Source organism: Equus quagga, chromosome 2, assembly GCF_021613505.1.
Source record: "Equus quagga isolate Etosha38 chromosome 2, UCLA_HA_Equagga_1.0, whole genome shotgun sequence".
In the NCBI taxonomy this organism is placed as follows: domain Eukaryota; kingdom Metazoa; phylum Chordata; class Mammalia; order Perissodactyla; family Equidae; genus Equus; species Equus quagga.
Window position 1 is genome coordinate 148,173,138 of NC_060268.1, and position 19,522 is coordinate 148,192,659.

General features: G+C 39.2%; 1 protein-coding gene across 1 annotated transcript in view; it reads left to right on the forward strand.

Moving 5' to 3' along the window:
- The first annotated feature begins 10,719 nt into the window (after positions 1-10,719).
- The window catches only part of TNKS2 (tankyrase 2), a 61,766-nt gene continuing 52,963 nt past the window's right edge, over positions 10,720-19,522 (forward strand). The window contains exon 1 of the mRNA XM_046652894.1: positions 10,720-11,145. Within this exon, the coding sequence (XP_046508850.1) occupies positions 10,947-11,145 (199 nt within the window). The 5' untranslated portion in view covers positions 10,720-10,946. The remainder of the gene's footprint in view (positions 11,146-19,522) is intronic.

The window sequence follows — 19,522 nt, forward strand, 5'->3', positions numbered from 1 at the left end:
CTCTCCATGGTTTTCCCCTCTCCAGAAGTTTGACCTCTGAAGTTCAAGCTGCCTTAGCAGCTTCCCAATACCCATAAAGAGATTTTATTTGTCTGCTTGTTTATCCAACTTCTCTAGCTATTCTTAAAGAGTGCAGTTTTCTGCCATAAGTTACTCTATCTTACTAAAAGTAACCACAGAGTTTTAGAGCTTCCCCTTCAGTGGAGCTATTGATCATACTTCAGAAAGTTAGATTGCCTCATAAGAGACTGTCTCTTTTATTTTTAGTCAGGTATATGATGGTCTCTAAATCCCAACTGTGTTTAATTGGTGTGCCTTATGGCAAAATATGAATTTAAATTAATTAAGAGAACTTGGCGTTGGACCATTTTGTCAAGAAATAAATGAGAAAATTAAATATACAAAGTAAAAAACAAATATACAATTAATAAAGCACATTGAAAACAAATTTTATTCAAGACTGAAGCAAAAAAACTTGGTAAGGTTTTCATAGAAACAGAAATGCTTTTATTATGTAAATGTATGCTACATTAACATAATAACATAATTTGCAGTTAAAAAAGATTGAAGCAAAATGTTAAATTTACTTTATTTCATATTGATATAGATAACCTAACTAGAATATTTATAAAATAAAAATAAAATTCTTTCAAAAAGTGTTATAGCTCAGTGATTTATTAGCAGATGATTCTTTTTTTTACCTCAGGTTTACAGAATTCAATTGATAATATTAATTTCATGGCAAGTTATCATTATCCATCCAAGTTAAACTCCTTTTAAGAAAAATTTTTAAATTTATTTATTGTCCTTTTCCTTTATCTCTATCCCCACTCTCCAATTCCATTTTCTTTCTGCATGCCATCATAAGCTCTGTCTCATGTATTTAATATATCTTCTTCCAATCTACCTTTCATACATGCATTTATCCCTGAAAATATGTGATATTATTCTGTCCATTTCTTAATTTACATACATGAAACTGCACTATCGAGTGCCTTCTTTTTAAATTCTTTTGTACAACCTTATTTATGAGGTCTATCCATGTTCTCTATGAAAATCTAGTTCATCTCTTCTGATCTTTGCAGCATGCTCAGTCATATGCTTCTATATTTTCCTTATTTATTCCTTTATGAAGAACATGTAAGTTGTCTACAACTCTTGGTTACCATAAGCAACTGCAATGAACATCCAGTGCATGTCTCCTTGTGCATTTGTACTAGAGTTTCTCTAGGGTAAAAACTCCTGAGGGGAACTGCTGCATTATAACACATACATATTCAGTTTCATGAAATATTGATCAACTACTCTCCGGAATGGCAGCACCATACCATTCAATCATAAACAGTTGCCCAATATCCCCACCTGCACTTAATATTATCTAATGATCTAATGAGTGGAAAATGCTCTCTCTTTGTCTTAATTCACATTGTAAATATCAGTCCTCCCCCAATTAATCAATAAAAGCGATTCTATTTAACATTCCAGAATTGTTGAGGAAATCAAACTTTTTCTAACACTTATGTGGAAGAATAAAGTCCACAAATAGAAAGTCAATTTTATAAAAGAAGAACAAAAAGGAGGGAAACTCGGGCTGGCCTGGTGGCATAGTGGTTAACTTCGCATGCTCCGCTTCGGCAGCCCAGAATTCATGGGTTCAGATCCCAGGAATGGACCTATGCACTGCTCACCAAGCCATGCTGTGACAGTGTCCCACATACAAAAAATAGAAGAAGATTGGCACAGATGTTAGCTCAGGGCCAGTCTTCCTCACCAGAAAAAAAAGAGGGAAATTAACCTACAAGATATGAAAGTATATTACAGAGTTATAATAATAAAAACATAAGTTTCTGTCACAGGAATAAGCAAACAGACCATGGGAACAGAATTCAAAACTCAAAAACAGACCCATGCATTCATGTATGGGAATTTTGTAAATAATAAGAAGAACAGAAGGGGCCGGTCCCATGGCTGAATAGTTAAGTTCATGCTCCGCTTTGGCAGCCCAGGGTTTGCCAGTTCGGATCCTGGGCACGGACTTACACACTGCTCATCTATGCATGTTGTGGCAACAGCCCACATGGAAGAGGTAGAATGACCTAAAACTAGGATGTGCAACTATGTACTGGGGCTTTGGGAAAAACGAAAAAAGAGGAAGATTGGTAACAGATGTTAGCTCAAGGCTAATCTTCCTCACCAAAAAAGAAGGAACAGCGGCAACAATAATATGGAAGATAATATTATTTGTCACAATTCTTCCTTTGTCTTTGGCCCCTGCCATAGTTTCACTATGGACAAGTATCCTTGCCCCACTGATTTGGGCCTTGGCCCTAGGACTTGCTTTGGTTAATGGAATATGAGTGAATGTGACACGAGCAGAGGTTTTACGTGTGTTTCGTGGCTTGGCTTCTCTTGCATATCTGCCACCTGCCATGAAAAAAAACATGATATCACAGAAACAGCCAATACAAATAGTAATAGCCTACACTTATCATAGACTTTTTATGTACCAGGCACTGTTCTAAGTGTGTTAGTTGTAACAATACCTTTAAGCTGCCCTGTCACCTTTAAGGTAACTACTGTTATTATCACCATTTTAAAGATGAGGTAACTGAAACACAGAACTTGCCCAAAATTACAGAATGAAGTAAGAATTTTAGGTAACATCATATTACAATGGGAAAAGAACAGATTATTTAATGGGTGCTGTTGGGAAAATAGTTTATCATTAATTTTGATCGCAACTTCACACCAATAGAAAAGGTAAACTTGATATCAAAGGCCTACATGTGAAAGGCTAAGAAAATGAAAGATTATAGCTTTGTGACAGTTGATAAGGGAGGAATTTCTTAAACAAGACCCACAAAGCACAAGCCATAAGGTAAAAATTAAAGGATTTGACTTTATTAAAATAAAGGATTTTTTTTTTCAACAAAGGAAACCACAGACAGAGTTAACAGCCAAGGATTCCATTTGCAGAAGATATTTGCAAGGAAAACAATGACACAGTTTTAATAATCTAGACCATGGGTCAGCAAGCTTTTCCTGTAAAAAGCCAGACACTTAATACTTTAGACTTTGGGAACGAATCTGTTGCAACTACTCAACTCCGCTATTGTAGAACAAAATAGCCCAGGACAAGACATAAATGAATGGGTATGGCTATGTTCCAACAAAACTTTATTTACGAAAGCAAGTGGCAGGCCAAATTTGGCCCATGGACCAAAATCTGCCAACCTCTGATCTAGACTAGCACTACATAAAAACATAATACAAGCCACATATATAACTTTAAATTCGTATGTTCATAAGCGTAAGTAATTCCATCAAATACTGCTAGATTGCTCTCTAGAATAACTGAACAAGTCTCTATTTTATAGACAGTACAAGAGGATTCTGGTTTTCCCATATCCTCTCCACATCTTACTTCCTAATTTTGGTCATTCTAACATATGTAAAGTGGTAACTTTTTGTTGTTCTAAATTTTCTAGTAGCCGCATTTAAAAAATAAACAGTAGCAGGTAAAATTGATTCTAGCAATGTATGTTCTTTAACCTAATATAGCCAAAATATTATCATTCCAATATGTAATTAATATTAATGAGATCTATTAATGAATATATATTTTAGACTTGCAGCACATCTCAATGTGAACTACTGATATAGTCAAGCAGCCTTAGAAGGAACTTAGGGGAAAGCTAGGTCCCTGAATGACCTTGTGGAGAAAAACCTCCCTTCCCCACAGCCCTATCACATAGGCTTTGTGTGTGAGAAATAAATTTCTATTGTATTAAGCTACTGAAGTTTTGATGGATTTCTAGTATTATCTTAATTAATACAGAAATTAGTACCTTGAAGTTGAGTGTTGCAAAAGAAAACCTAAATTTGTGTGGCACTGGCTTGATAGTTGAGAGGCAGTGAGGAAAATACTATGATTGTCTCTACTGCTGGCTGCTGCTAATGCGGTTGTTTGGATCCATAAATCACACACCCGATCTCTATAGCAAACGGTCGTCCAGCCACAACCTTGGCCCTGTTTCCAGAACATGCCATCTCAGCAGGCTAAGAATTTCCCAAATCATCCAGTTCAAGTTCCTCTTTCCTAAACAGTTCTTTCTTCAATTTATCTCTTTCTTTACTCATTTTACTATAAGTTCTAAGGCGAAACCAGTCTGCACCTTCCCAGTGTTGCTTGGAAGTCTCCTCAGCTAAATATTCAAGTTCATCTCTTATAAATTCTACTTTCATCCAATAGCAGGACATAATTCAGCCCAGTTTTCTGCTGCTTAATAATGAGGATTACCTTTCCTCTGGTGTCCAATAACATGTTTGTCATTTCCCTCTGGGACCTCAGCAGAAACACTTTATCACTCACATTTCTAGCAAAATTCTGTTAGTAATGATATGTGTATGACCCAAGACAATAGAGGCTTTCTCTATAGTTCTCTCTTCTTTCTGGGCCCTCACCAGAATTGCCCTTAACTTCTATATTTCTACCAACAATCTGTTCAAGGCAATCTAGGCTTTTTCTGTCACACACTTAAAAATTCTTCCAGTCTGTACCCATTACCCGATTCCCAAGCCACTTCCATATTTTTAGGCATTTGTTAGAGCAGCACCCCACTTTGCAGTACCATAATCTGTTAGTAGTGTCCTAGGGCTGCCATAACAAAGTCATACAAATTGGGTGTTTTGTAACAAGATAAATTTATTCTCTCACAATTCGGGAGATTAGACATCTGGAATCAAGGAATTGGCAGAGCACTGCTCTCTCTGAAGGCTATTGGGTGCCTACTTCCTTGCCGCTTCTAACTTCCAGTGGTTGCCTGCAATCCTTGCAATTCCTTGGCTTGTAGATGCATCACTCCAGTTTCCGCCTCCACGCTCACATGGTCACATTCTGAGGTTCCGGGAGGATACGAACTTGGGGAGGACACTATTCAACCTGGTATTGTCTTTTTCTGCCACCTTATTTCTGTTTTAACTCACTGTTTCCAAGTCCAAGCTGTTCCCTTCTCTCTTAATGAAGGGAAAAATAAAGGCTGGCAAGGGAAAGCATCCTGTTTAAAATTAAGAAATGTACTGTCAGACTCGGTCCCACAGTTGCTTTAATTATACATATAAACACCTCTGGAGCTATTTGTTCTGTGCTTATTTGTTTGTTTTGAGTATTTCTTTTCAAGTACCAGCTGGTTCTACATCATCTTTTCTGGATTCTGTTAGCTTATATTCTATTTAGGAGTTTTACATCTAAGTTCCTGATTGAAAGTGGCCTGTAATTTTCCTTTCTTGTCCTTTCCAGCTTCATTGAGTTAGGGAGTATTTCCTCTTTTTCTAGTCTCTGGAACAAGATTAAAATTAGCTATTCTATGAAAGTTTGGTAGGATTTGCCTGAACAACTCTCTAGACTCGATGTTTACTTTGTGTGAAAATTTTAAATTATTGATTGGTTTGACATTAGAAAATTCATAAATATAATTGACTATGTGAACAAATTAAAGAAGAAAAAAATGCATCTCAATGCATTTCCTAGATGTAGGAAAAAAACATTTGATAAAATTCAACATCCAATTATGATAAAAACAACAAATAAGGAAGCATTTTATAAAATTCAACATCTATTCATGATAACAATTCTTAGCAAAGTGCAAATAGAAAGAAACCTCTTTTACCTTAAAAAAGTGTAACTACCAAAACACTACTGAAAACAATATTTTTTTAAAACGTTATTCTTAGCAGTAAAAAGTTAGATGCCCCTTTAAAAACCAGAACAAGACAAGCATGCCTAATATCAACATTTTTATTCAATAATACATTAGAGGTCTCAGCCAACCCAGTAAGCCCTAGGATTGTAAAAGGAGAAACTTTTTTCACAATTCACATTCACAAATGATAAGACTGTGTGTGCATATGTATATATACATATATACATACATACATACATATACGTATGCCTGCAAAGAATGATTAGAAAATACAATTTTAAAGTCTATTATGGACAATTTCAAATATACACAAAAATAGAGAGAACAGTATAATGAACTCCCATGTATCCATTACCTAGCTTCAATAATTATCAATATTTTGCCATTCTTCTTTTACCTCTTCCCTCATTTTTTAATGAACTATTTTAAATTATTTTTATCAACCATTTCAAACAAACAAAACATCATGTCACTTTAAGTATGAATTTCTGATAAAGGCCTTTTCTTCTTTTTACCCTGATGAATACTATGTTAACATATTAACCTAACCAAATTAACATCAATACCTTATTATTACCTAATATCCAGTCCATATTAAAATGTCTCCAAGTGCTTCAAAAATGCCTTTTTACAGTGGTTTGATAAGTCATACTAAAAAAAATTTACGATAGTAATAAAACTAGGAAGTGCAAGATCTATATGAAGGAAAGTACAAAACTTTATTGAAATTCATTAAAGAAGACCTAAATAAATAGAGAGATATGCCATGTTCAAAGATAGGAGAATTCAATGTCCTTAATGTAGCAATTCTCCCTAAATTGATCTGTAAATTCAAGGCAAGTCTCATCAAAACCCCCATGGGGTTTTCAAGGAACGTGAGACTCTGATTCCAAAATTTATATGGGAGAGCAAAATCTTGAAAAATCAAAAAAGAATAAGCTGTGAGATTTGTCCTATTAGGTATCAAAATTGATTACTAAGCTGGTAAGATAGAATTGGAGGATGTATTACGATGTATTAAAGGAGGGCTATACAAATCAATTAATGGAATGAAATCGAGTCCAGAATCCGACTCATGAATATATGGAAGCTTGAAGTGGCACTGCAGCTCTCTTCTGAAAGGTAGGCGTTCTTAATAAACGGTGGTAGGACAATATGTTATCTATTTGGAAAAAAAGAAAAAGAATAGAAATTAAATATCTATCTCATACCATACTCCAAAATCAAGTCCAGAAGGATTAAGGACTTAAATGTAAAAGGCAAAAATTTAAACTTTCAGAAGAAAATAATTTCTTAAGTTAACACACACAAACACACACAGAGACATAAACTCTAAGTGAAAATATTTGTAAATTCAACTATATTAAAGTTGAGGCATCTTTTCATTCGGAAAATAAAAAAGCAAGCTACAAACTGGGAGAAGATATTTCCAACACATATAACTGACAAAGGATTAGTATCCAGAATATATAAAGAATGCTCACAAGTCAACAGCAAAAGGCAAACAACCCAATAGGAAAATGGGCAAAAGACATAAATAAGTATTTACCTGAAGAGGAAAATATAAATAGACCATAAACATCTGAAAAGACACTCAACTTTATTTGCATTTTTATGCCATTTTTAAGTGTACAATTCAGTAGCATTAAGTATATTCACATTGTTATGCAACAGATCTGCAGAACTTTTTCATCTTGCAAAACTGAACCTCCATACCCAATTAACAATAAATTTCCCATTTCCTCTTCTCCCCAGCCCCTGGTAACCACCACTCTGCTTTCTATCCATCTACATCAGATACCTCATGTTATGGGCTGAATTGTGGCCTCCCTTAAATTCATGTATTGAAGCCGTAACGCCTAGTACCTCTAAATGTGACAATATTTTGAGATAGGGCCTTTAAAGAGGAAATTAAGGTTAAATAAGGCCATATGGGTGGACCCTAATCCAATCTGACTGCTGTCCTCTTATAAAAAGAGAAAATTTGGACACATAGACACAAGAGATGCACATGAAAAGAGGAAAGGCCATGTGAGGACACAGCCAGAAGATGACTATAAGCAAGTCCAAGAAAGAGGCCTCAGGAAAATCAAAGCTGTCAACACCTTGATCTTGGACTTCTAGCCTCAAAAACTGTAGAAAATAAATTTCATTGTTTAAGCCACCCATTCTGTAGTATTTTATTATGGCAGCCCTAACAAACAAATACACTTCACATAAGTGGAATCATACAGTATTTGTCTTTCTGTGACTGACTTATTTCTCTTAGCATAATGTCCTCAGGGTTCATCAATGTTGTAGCATATGCCAGGATTTCCTTCTTTTTTTTAAAGCTTAATAATATTCTACCATATGTATATACTACTTTTGTTTATCCATTCATCTGTTTGTGGACCCTTGGGTTGCTTCCACCTCTTGCCTATTATGGACAATGCTGCTATGAACGTGAATGTGAAAATATCTCTTCCAGACCCTACTTTCAACTCTCCTGTATATATGCCTAGAAGTGGGATTACTGGATCACATAGTAGTTCTATTTAAAATTTTTTGGGGAACCTCCATACTGTTTTCCATAGCAGTTGCACTATTTTACAGCCCTACCAGCAGTGCACAAGCATTCCAATTTCTCCACATCCTCATCAACATTGTCTTGTTTTTTTGATAGTAGTCATCCCAACGGATGTGCGGTAATATCTCATTGTGGTTTTGATTTACATTTCTCTAACATTCATTAGATATTTTTAAAATGCAGCCCAAGACCTCTCTGAAATACCATTTACACCCACTATATTGGAAGAATTAATCTGACAATACCAAGAGTTGATGGGGACACAGATTTAGAAAACTCCTACATGCTGCTGGTGGGCGTGCACATTATTCACAATCTCTTTGAAAAACAATTTGGCATTACCTTGTAAAGTGAACATTCTAGTTCCCTATGACTCAGTAATTCCACTCCTAGGTAGTCCATTCCTGCAGTGTTTTTCAAACTCTGGGTAAGCACTCATTTGTGAGTTCTGTAATCCATTTACTCAGAGTTACAATTACCATTTTTTTAAAGACTGGAGAGGTGAATATTGTTTTATTATTTTGCAAAGTTTTTGTTTTATATATGTGTGTGTGTTTACCGGTTGAAGACACTAACAGCATTTCTTATACTATCGGTAGTAGTCAAAAGTCTGAAAGCCTCTCACATTAAATTGTTGCACAGGTGCACCAGGAGGATGTATAAGAATGTTCCTGTTTTATTGTTCACAATAAAAAAAATTGGAATGAAACCAAATGGCCAGGAGAATTGTAAATTTATGGTATATTCACACAAGGCAACTCTATAAAGCAATGAAAATGAATGCACGAGTCTTACAAATGTCTTCTTAAGTGAAAAAATCACAAAGACTGGTATTTTTATAAAGCTCAAAAACACGCACGTAAAATTGAACAATACGTTGTTGATGGATACACACATGGGAAGGGATTAATAAGTGCAAATTAGTAAATAGGGAATGATAAACAAAATTGGAAATACATTTGGAGGGCCCGCCCCATGGCCAAGTGCTTAAGCTCCCTCTGAAGTCCACTTTGGAGGCCCGGGGGTTTCAGTGGTTTGTATCCTAGGCGCAGACATGGCACTGCACCTCAAGCCATGCTGAGGCAGTGTCCCATATGCCACAACCAGCAGGACCTACAGCTAGAATATACAACTATGTACTAGGAGGCTTTGGGGAGAAGAAGAAGAAAAACAGATCCGCAACAGATGTTAACTCAGGTGCCAATCTCTAAGGAAATGCATTTGGCAAGCGGATGAAACTGGAAAAAAAACGATAGATGCAATTGTGTTGGTCATATTCTAGTTCTTAGGTGCATTCATGGATATTTATTAATATTAATAACATAAATTTATACTAAATATTTTATTATGTACTTATATAATTATGTAAGTTACATATTTACAAAAATGCTCCCAAAGTGTACATGCTCTATCTTTTAGCACATTAGTGAGTCAACGTTCCCAAACAAAAACTGAATTTCCTGAAAAACAGGTTAAGAAGTTAAAATAACAGGGGAGGAAATGCCTGTCAGTGTGCCAAAGGTCAACACGTATCATTTTACGTAAGACTACCTTTCTTTTAAACAGTTTCTTGAGGCCAGGGCATGGAGAGTAGGGAATGATCAAAACAGCCACATCACTACCTTAAGCGTGAGAATTAACTGAGTGCTTTTCTTGCTTCAATGGTCAAAAAAAACAAGAAGAATTGCAACTCATTAAATTTCGTCGGCGATGCGTATACCCAGTGTATCCACACCTCATCCAAGTCAGTATAATACTGATTTAAGTATGGGCCCTTTAGTGAGTCCTGAGCTAATAAACTACGGAAAGAGTAATTAATCAGATGACTATCGGATGATTATTGTTAATTCAGAATTGGAACAAACTTTCATCGCTTCCCTAATTTCCTTTAAATGATCTTAGGGCCGCTCATCCAAACTTCCCATCAGGTAGAGAGCGACTCATTCATTTCCAAGAAGCAGCTTACAAGAAACAACAAAATAGCAGTTGCGGAGAAATGGAAGAGACAGTAAAAAAATAAGAAATGCCCCAGGAGAAAGAGATTGTGGAGGCTGAAAAAACAGAAAATTTCCACAGTAAAAATTTCAAAATAACATGAAAGATGGGGAAAAACTTTCAAAGGCACTTTTCAGTGTAACAATAAGAGAATTCAGCTTGGGAATTCCGTGCCTTAAAAAAACAAAATAAGCACACTCGCTCCCAGTCGTTCGACGTCACCAGACGCCACCGCAAACATGGCGGTGGGCCGAAGCCCCTTCTCGTCCCGCCGCCAAGGCTTTCGCCGCACATTTCCCACAAACCCCTCCGCGCGGCCCTGTTCGCCGAAACCAGCCCGGCGCGGCTTGGAACACTGCGCACGCGCGGCAGGACGTCACGTGCGCTCCCAGGGCTCCGCGGAGCTGGCAGGAGGGGCCTCACCAGCTTCCGCCGCCGCGTCGCCTCGGGGCTCGAACGGCGGGTTCGCTCTGCCGCAGGGCAGCCGGGGGTTGCAGGGCCGAGCGAGGAGCGCGCGGCGGCGCGGCCATGGGACTGCGCCGAGCCCGGTGACAGGAGGGAGCCGAGCGGCCCGGGCCCTGAGCGCGTCTCCTCCCGGGGGCCTCGCCCTCCTGCTCGCGGGGCCGGGGCTCCTGCTGCCGTTGCTGGCGTTGCTGCTGGCGGCGGCGGCGGCCAGGATCATGTCGGGCCGCCGCTGCGCCGGCGGGGGCGCGGCCTGTGCGGGCGCGGCGGCCGAGGCCGTGGAGCCGGCCGCTCGCGAGCTGTTCGAGGCGTGCCGCAACGGGGACGTGGAGCGAGTCAAGAGGCTGGTGACGCCCGAGAAGGTGAACAGCCGCGACACGGCGGGCAGGAAGTCCACCCCGCTCCACTTCGCCGCAGGTAACCGGAGTCAGCGCCGCGTCGCCTCGCCGCGGACCCCGCCTGCGCACCCGCGCTCGCAGGCCCCAAACCAGACACGGCGCTCCTGTGCCCCCGGCTTCCCCCAGGACTGCCGTCGTGGTCATCTCCCTCTCGTCGAGTGAGGACAGAAGAGATTGGGCCAGGGGGCGAGCGTGCCGCGCTCGCTGGAAGTTTTTTTTGCCTGCTTTGTTTTGTATCAACAATACCTGTACCAACTTCCGGTCTTGCTACCCTCAAAGGCCTCCACACACAAGAGGGAGTACGGGACGTAGTACACCTTGCGATTTGAAAGGCCAATTTTCTCCAAAGTTTATCGTTCTTACGGGTTGCACTATTTAACTCTTATCAGTCCTTTGGGTTGAGGGCTTAAAGGCGCTTGTAAAATGCAAGGATGTAATTTGGGAGGAGTAGCTTAATTGACCATTGACACGTTAGCATGAATGGGTTTATCAGGATAGTCATTAGCAAGTTTCTGGAGAGACTAGAACTGGAAATAGTCGAGTTTGGGAGAACTGAGATCTTACTCGGGCTGGGTGCGGGCGGGTAGTCTGCCCCACACACACAAGTTGAGGTGAAAGTAGTGAGATGAGAGGAAAGATGGTGCGGGTACTTTAGCTTGGATCTAGAATCTAAATTGGGACTAACCTCACTTCATTCTGAGATTTAGATCGTTTGAATTACTTTCTTTTAATATTTAGCAGGTTCACTATGATACAAACGTATTCAATTTAATTAAAGAATTTAAGAGAACCAGAGATGGGACACACAGCTGATCTCTATAAAGCATTTATACTTTGCGCCATGAGGAAACATGCGACTGTCTCTATCAAGTGAGGCATGCATGATGGAAAATGGGAGGAGATTCTCATGCTTCTCATAATCCTGGTTTTTCATTTTGTATATTACATAATTGTTTAAAGTAATTTTTGGCAAAAGCAAAAGGATAGGTTTTAAAGCTCTCTGTTTTTTTGGAGTAGGAATGATGAGCAGAGAAGGAACATAAAAATTTCCTTGTTCACAGACATTGCTTTGACAGTTTTTACCAATTGGAGATTTGTTTGCTTTAACCTTTACTTGTTTTAAAATGTAAATATTACTAGGAGGTATGCTTTCTTGATCAGTTGCAACTTTGCTGGGTTCCCATTGGGGTGTCTTTTTAAGGGAAAAAGTTTGGGGAACCATTGGCAGGAGAACAAGAAAGAGTCAGCAGAAAGGGAAGGGAGAAGAATACTAAAGTCAAATCTCACCTCTTTAGCCATTTAGCCTAAGATTTTTGTGATTGCTGCTGCTTTTCCTCAGCTAATGTGGATTGTCCTGCTTGACCATGTGGTCAACCTTTAAACAACTGATTTGGCAAACTGTTATAACCAACTGATATGCAATCCAAAGGGTAGTGTTACTTAGATTCTGTTCACTTGATCCGTGGGATAAAAATAACCAAGGAAGATCTTAGTTGCTACCTTTCAAGAATTTGGTGTATTAGTGAGTTCATATCTGAAAATAGTAATATTTAGAGGTTTAAGGTTATGGGATTAGCTTCTTATTGACCTTGTTCCTCCCCCACCATCCCACCCTCAATTCTGTCCTAGTGTTTCAGAGTACTTTTTACATAGATTTCATGTGGTTTGTTCAGACTGAAATGGAAAACTTACTTTAGGAACCAACCCACCCCTCACAGTTTACCCAGATTATCAGGTACAGGTTATAAGATTAAGAATTTAGGGTGTACGAAGAAAGTAATAAAATGAAAGTTACTAATTGTCTACATTAAACCAGAGCTTTGAAGCCCTGCATTTAAACCCAGGCACATAAGAAGAAACTTTTTAAAACTAGCTTGGTAAATTTGATCTCAATTATTAATTAGATTAATGAAAGAGAACTTAATTTTTAAATAAATACATCTGGCTGCATTTTCTCTTAACATATGGAGAATACATTTTGTGATCTCTTTTGTAGGTAGCCACTTAGCAGTCATGGTAAAGCGCATGTAAGCATGCCGTTGGAAGCTCACCATAGGCGTGGGACTTTGTAGCTGCCTGACCAAGCAGTTTTTTGTGTTTGTACATTATAGAGTAAGCTATAGGAGAAAAAAATCTTTTTTTCCAGCCACTTAAAGTTTGGAGGTTTTATTGGGGGAGGGGAGGCATGTTTTTGTCTTTTTGCTTTGATTTTCAGAGAACAGGAATGAGAGGTTTGTGCAGATGAAGGAATATGAATCGTAATAGAGGAACAGTTTAGTCTTTTTTTTTCTCCTTCTCCTCAAAGCCCCCCGAGTATATAGTAGTGTATTTTAGTTGGTGTGGCATGTGGGATGCCGCTTCAGCGTGGCTTGATGAGTGGTGCTAGGTCTGTGCCCAGGATCTGAACCAGCAAAACCCTGGGCTGCCGAAGCGGAGCGTGTGAACTTAACCACTTAGCCACAGGGCCGGCCCCCAGTTTAATCTTTTCATCGAAAATATTTGATTCACTTAAAAGAATAATCAATTGCCAGCCCCAGAGGAGTTAAGTTCTTCTGTTAATCAACATAAACAGGAAATTTTGTTTTTTTAGGAGTTTTTTATTATTGAACTAGATTACATTTCTTTTAGATAAGTATGCTTTAAAATATCATTTCTTATGAGAAAAATTGTTTCCTCTGTAATCCCCCTGCTGCCAGGCCTCCCTCCCCCCCAATACACAGGATATGAATGATTTTTTTGTGTGACACATCACAAAACTTGTAGAGGCAAGTTGGTGGTAGGGAGGCTGCATCTGTAATTTTGCTAAAAGCAATAGCATCTGAAACTCGTGGCAGTGTAATCCCATAGAAAACAGCAGATTTCAGTAAAGGAGATTGCTTCTCTGAACTTACTTCGGAAAAAGAAGAGGGGCAAACTTTGTGAGAAAGTCATCTTGTCCATCATAGCCAAAGAAAAGAAATATATAGCATTCTCTAGAATCTTAGAACTCAGGGTAGAGGAGTGGGGGGAACAGAATTCCATGGCTTGAGAATCTTAAATAAGCTTAAATAAAAAGAGCTTGCATTGTAGAGTTCTAGCTAAACAAGGTAACACTTGTTTTGTATTTGTAGTTTGTTATGTATTTGTACTGTGCTGCTCAGCCATGTACATTGGACCAGTCAAATTGAACTTTGGTTATTGTATTCAGTTGTGTGAATTGCATATAATGGGGATTTTTTTTTTTTCAGAGGAGGGAAGTGAAATTAGGGCATCTGGAATTTATTATACAATCAACAGATATGAAACTAGAATTACTTATTCTAAAGATGAAAGAATACTAAGATTAGACAATGTTACTGTCTTCACATATGAGACAGATGGTCAAGTAGTAGAAAAGTGATTGGATATGACTTGTGTGGCTTCGGTAATCAAAACTAGGGCCAGCAGGTGAAAGGTTACAAGGAGTCAGACTACATTTACCAATCTGTTCAGCACTGGAGTAGGCTGGAAGGGTCCAACGAGTGGCTGGATTGACATCTTTCAGAGATGTTGTAGAAAGGATTTTTACATAGGGTGAGCAGTTAGACCAACAGATCTGAATCTGACTAGTATTAGAAAGTGGAATGATTCCTCCGTAACAACGCAGTTATGAAAGATGTAATAGTTTTTGTTATTGCCATTCATATCTTTTCCCAAAATGGTGATATTGAAGGCCTCCAGTAACCTATCAATAGCATTTCCTTCTTTTGGCTATAGGCCAATGTCGTAATGATGAGAGAGGCACAAAATGTACCCACATTTCTGACCTAGGACTAGGATTATAGATTATTGTTTCCAGCGTTAGTTTTTGCTGTAGAGGGTGATTAAATCCTCCATCAGTAGAAGACCTCAGTATTACATAAAGAGCAGTCTTTTTAAGAATTGAGTCTTTCTTGACTTACCGTATCTCCCAATATATCATCAAGACTTGAGCTACAACTTTTTCCTCAGCTTTTGCTGGACTTAGAGGTAGGTGATTGAACTCAATAACATCTAGTTTGGAGTACTTGTTTCAGTACTTCCCCATTCAGATTGTCAGAACTTCATCACCCTAGAGACCATGGCATCCTTTTCCAAGTTTCTCCTAGTTTGACCAGACAGATAGTATGTGTCCTCCACGTTGAGCTGGGCAAAACCTTCTCCCTTGTATTCCTCATTCTAAAGAAATGTATTTGTGAAATACCTTTTCTGGATCTTAACAAACTAAAGTTGATAGTAAATGAGAAGTTTAAAATGATATCCCTCAGAAAAATCTGACAGGAGTCCTGGCTATGTAAGTCAAAGCTGAAGCCAGCTTGATTATACGTTCCTATCTCCCAGACCACAGGAGCCTTCTCTGTTTCATGGTATTTGTTGACACTGTCTGTTTCTGGACATTTCCTTCTGACAAAGCCTTACGTGACACCAGTCTACGTTTAGATTGGTAGGACATGGCTGTCATTTCATATTGGACCAGTTGCGTCATTAATGGCCCATCCCGCTATTGGACTATAAAAATGGGGAGGTGGTGGCTCTCAGTCAAACTTCCTAAGAGTCTAAGTTGGTTTCTCTGTGGTGACTTGCACTGCTTCACAGCTTTTTGGAAGCTATTTGGATAAACGTCTGTTTCCAGTATAGCAGCAAAATATGATCCTGTTAACAATAGTCATGGTTGGCAAGACAGTTCCTGGAGCTGCTGAAACTGATGATACCTGCAGAGTAATGAGAGAAATTGAATAGACTGCTTTTCTTAGTGGTCACAAATCATCAACTCCATATTCTCTCTGAGGGTCATTTGCTTATCAGGTCCTACTATATGCCAGATACTGACCTAGGCCAGTGAACAGAAATGAACAGGACACAATACCTGCCATTAAGTGGGACAGTTTTTTGATCAGCAAATAGACTTTCCAGAAGCCTGCTTTGTTTCCCTGTTGGTGCTTTATAGTGGATTTAAACTCAATGTATAGATTTCATCAGGATTTTCACGTGTAAAGCAGTGTTTGGAGCGCTGTTCCATAATTATAAAATAAATCACAATATATCCTGAGTAGCCGTGACTGCTACCTTTAGGCTTCTGATTCCTTGGTAAAGAGATCCTTAGGATATGGAGATTGGCATTGACTCTGAGAATATGCCTATTCATGTTTTGCCTAGCCAGTGAGAACATGATCAGAGTATACCCTGCAAAGCAATATTTTCCTCAAGAAATGAGTACTTAACAGAAGTGCTTTCAAACTATTCTTAAGAGCACAGAATGGGGATTTCATCAGGGATTAGCCCTTGGAGTGTGGGAAGAATCTTAAATCTAAAGGTTTCACCAAACTCCCAACAGTGGAATATTTTTACATTTGAAATAGCTACCTATTGACCCCCTCTAAATAATTTCCTTTCATGCTGAGAAGTGGCTTCAAACATTCAAGATCTCAGACTCTTTATCTATTGTTTCGGGATAACAAGGGTGACCTCTGCTCCCATCTGATAGTCCTTATGATGTGGCTTTGAAAACCTGCTGAACTCTGCTGTCAGTTTCCAGACAAGTTTCAGACATCTTAATGGCAAGGGAATCATGCTGATATAAAGTTATTGAAGTAGACGTCATATGTGTCTTGAACTATTGGTAACTATGTACATATAATCACTTGACCCTCTCCGCCCATATCTCCTCCCCAGCTGAAACTTAAATTTCTTCATTGAGTCATACGTGTCAGAGTCTGTTTGTCTTTGACTCTGATTTTAAGCAACCATCCTCTTCGCAATGATATTTTGACAAAAGGCTACTCCTTGACCTTTCTTCAGCTACATCACCAATCCTTTGGAACAGCTGTCTTCCTAACTGACACTATCTTATAACAACTAGACGTTCTATTACAGCTATTTCTGTGCCCACCTCACTCCCTTTTTGAGAAGTTAGCCTGTAAGTCACCATTTTTATTACTTTAGATGTTTTGATTACCACTGAGAAAATAGTGATCCTTCTTCTAAAAGTGTTTGAGTACATCAAGCAACTTTCCAAAGAAAGAGGTGTTTTCTTTCTTTATTCTGAATCCTTTTCCCTTACTCTCCAATTTAAGAAGTCTTTTCTAAAAGCATCTCCTCCAGGTAGGTGCTGAATGGCTAGGAGAGCAGAACCATTGATTGGGGCAACTGTGAATGGCTTACTTGGGGGAGGACAATATGATCAACAATGCCCAGGCAGTGATAAGGAAGACTCAAGTTAGGACGTAGTCACAACAGGTTTGGTCTTTCCCTGCTTGAAATTTTTCCTCTTGGCTTCTGCAATGCTGCTCTCTCTTAGTTTTATTTCCCAGTCTCCTTTTCTCATAGCATGATGTATTCAGCAAATATCAACAAATTGCTATGTGCCACACAGTGCGAAGGACACTGGGGAAGTAATGATGAACTAAGATAGACATGGATGGCTCCTGCCCTTTATGGAACTTAAGAGTCCAGGAGATAAGTAAACAGTAATTACAAATTTTAATAGGTGCCAGAGGATACTGCTATGAACAACAAAGACAAAAATCTCTGTTTTTCTGGAGCTTGCATTCTAGTGGAGGAGTCGGGGGAGACCAAATAAATAGAATGTTAAGATAGGAAATAATGTAGGTGGGCAGAATGGACTGCTTTAGATAGGATGATCAGAGATGGCCTCCTTAAAGTGGTAATATTTAAACAGATTAGACAGTGAGTAGAAGCGAGGGATGCAAAGAGCAGGGGAGGTGCAGTTCACGCAGAAGGGCAGCATATACTAAGTCCTTGAAGTAATTCTGGCATACTTGATGAGCTGAAAGAAAGTTGAATCATAGTTCAGAAAGGAAGAGTGGTATGAAATGAAGTTAGAGAAGTAGGTAAGGGCCAGTTCGGGCAGCAGGCCTTGTAGGCCACAGTAGGGTGATTGAATTTTATTCTAAGAGCATCAGTGGGAAGCCAATTAAGTATTTTAAAAGAGTGATATGATATGGTTGTTTTTAAAAGGTCACCAGAGAAAGAAGTAGAAATCAGAGGCCCAATTAGGAGCCCGTTGCAGTAGTTCAGGTTGGAAACAGTGGCGGTTGGGTTAGGGCAGTTGTCAGTGGAAATGGGGAACATGTTGAGTTTGGGATGCCTTTGAAACATTCAGGTGAAAAGTCGAGACTGGAGATTTAAATCTGGGGGTTGTGTATCTGGTAATATTTAAAGCCATAGGAGTAGACGAGATCATCTAAGAAGGGAAAATAGGGTAAAGAAGTGAGTCTTGAATCCCAGCATTTAGAAATTGGGTGGAGGAAGCAGGAAGCTCTCAGAGAGAGAGGACATGTCCAGAGTTTGAACTCCCATCTTCTGTCACAAACCTATTTCATCTGCAGCTTTCCACATCAGAATTGATGCCAACTGCACCCTTCCATTTCTCAGTCCAAAAGCCTTGAGGTCATCCATGACTCCTCCTGCCCTCGCCCTTGCCCTTTCTCACCTTCTTACCCGTACCCTCACCCTACCTTCAGTCCATGAGGAAACTATGCTGGCTCTACCTTCAGAGTATCCAGAATTTGCCACTCATTACTCTGACAAGTTTCACCAGATTATGGTCCAAACCACCATAATCTCTTATCTCCTTCTGTCTTTAACCCCCTACAGTCTAGTCTCAACAGCCAGAGGGTATTTTTCAGTTATAAGTCATCATGTAACTTATCAACTCAGAACCCTGCAGTGACTCTCCATTTTCCTAAGTAAAAAAGCCAAAGTTCTTATGGTGGTCTCAAAGCCTCTCTGTCTGGCCCTCATTGCTTCTAACCTCATCTCCTACTATGCTAACCCTTTCTCACTCGGCTCCAGTCACTCTGGCCTCCTTACTGTTGGCCAGTAAGGCTAACTCCCTCTCTTTCAAGTCTTTGATCAAAAGTCACCATCTCAACAAGACCTTTGGTGACCTCCCTATTCAACTTTATATACCCTCATACACACTCTGATTACTCCTTATTCTGCTGTTTTTCTAGTTACCTTCTAACATACTTTTTGCATTTGTTGCACATCTCCCCCACCTCCATGGAATAGAAGTTCCTCAAAGGCAGGGATTTGGTCTGTTTTGTTCACTGGTATGTCTGAGGCACCCAGAAAAGCATCTGTCACATAGTGGATATTCCCTGATCATTTGTTAAATGAATGGATGACAGGAGGAAAACCAGGATAGTGTGATGTCATAGAAACTTTGGAGAGGAAGTTTCAGGAAGGAAGGAGTAGTCAGTTGTCAGATGTTTCTGAGAGGTCTACGAAAATGAGGACAGACACGCATCCTCTGGATTTGGCAACGTGGAGATTTTGAGTTACCCTCGTGAAAGCAGTCGTAAGGAAGAAGCAGATGCCAGAATTTGAATTTGAGAGAAGAGTGAATGGAAGATAGAGCATTGGTGACAATCCTT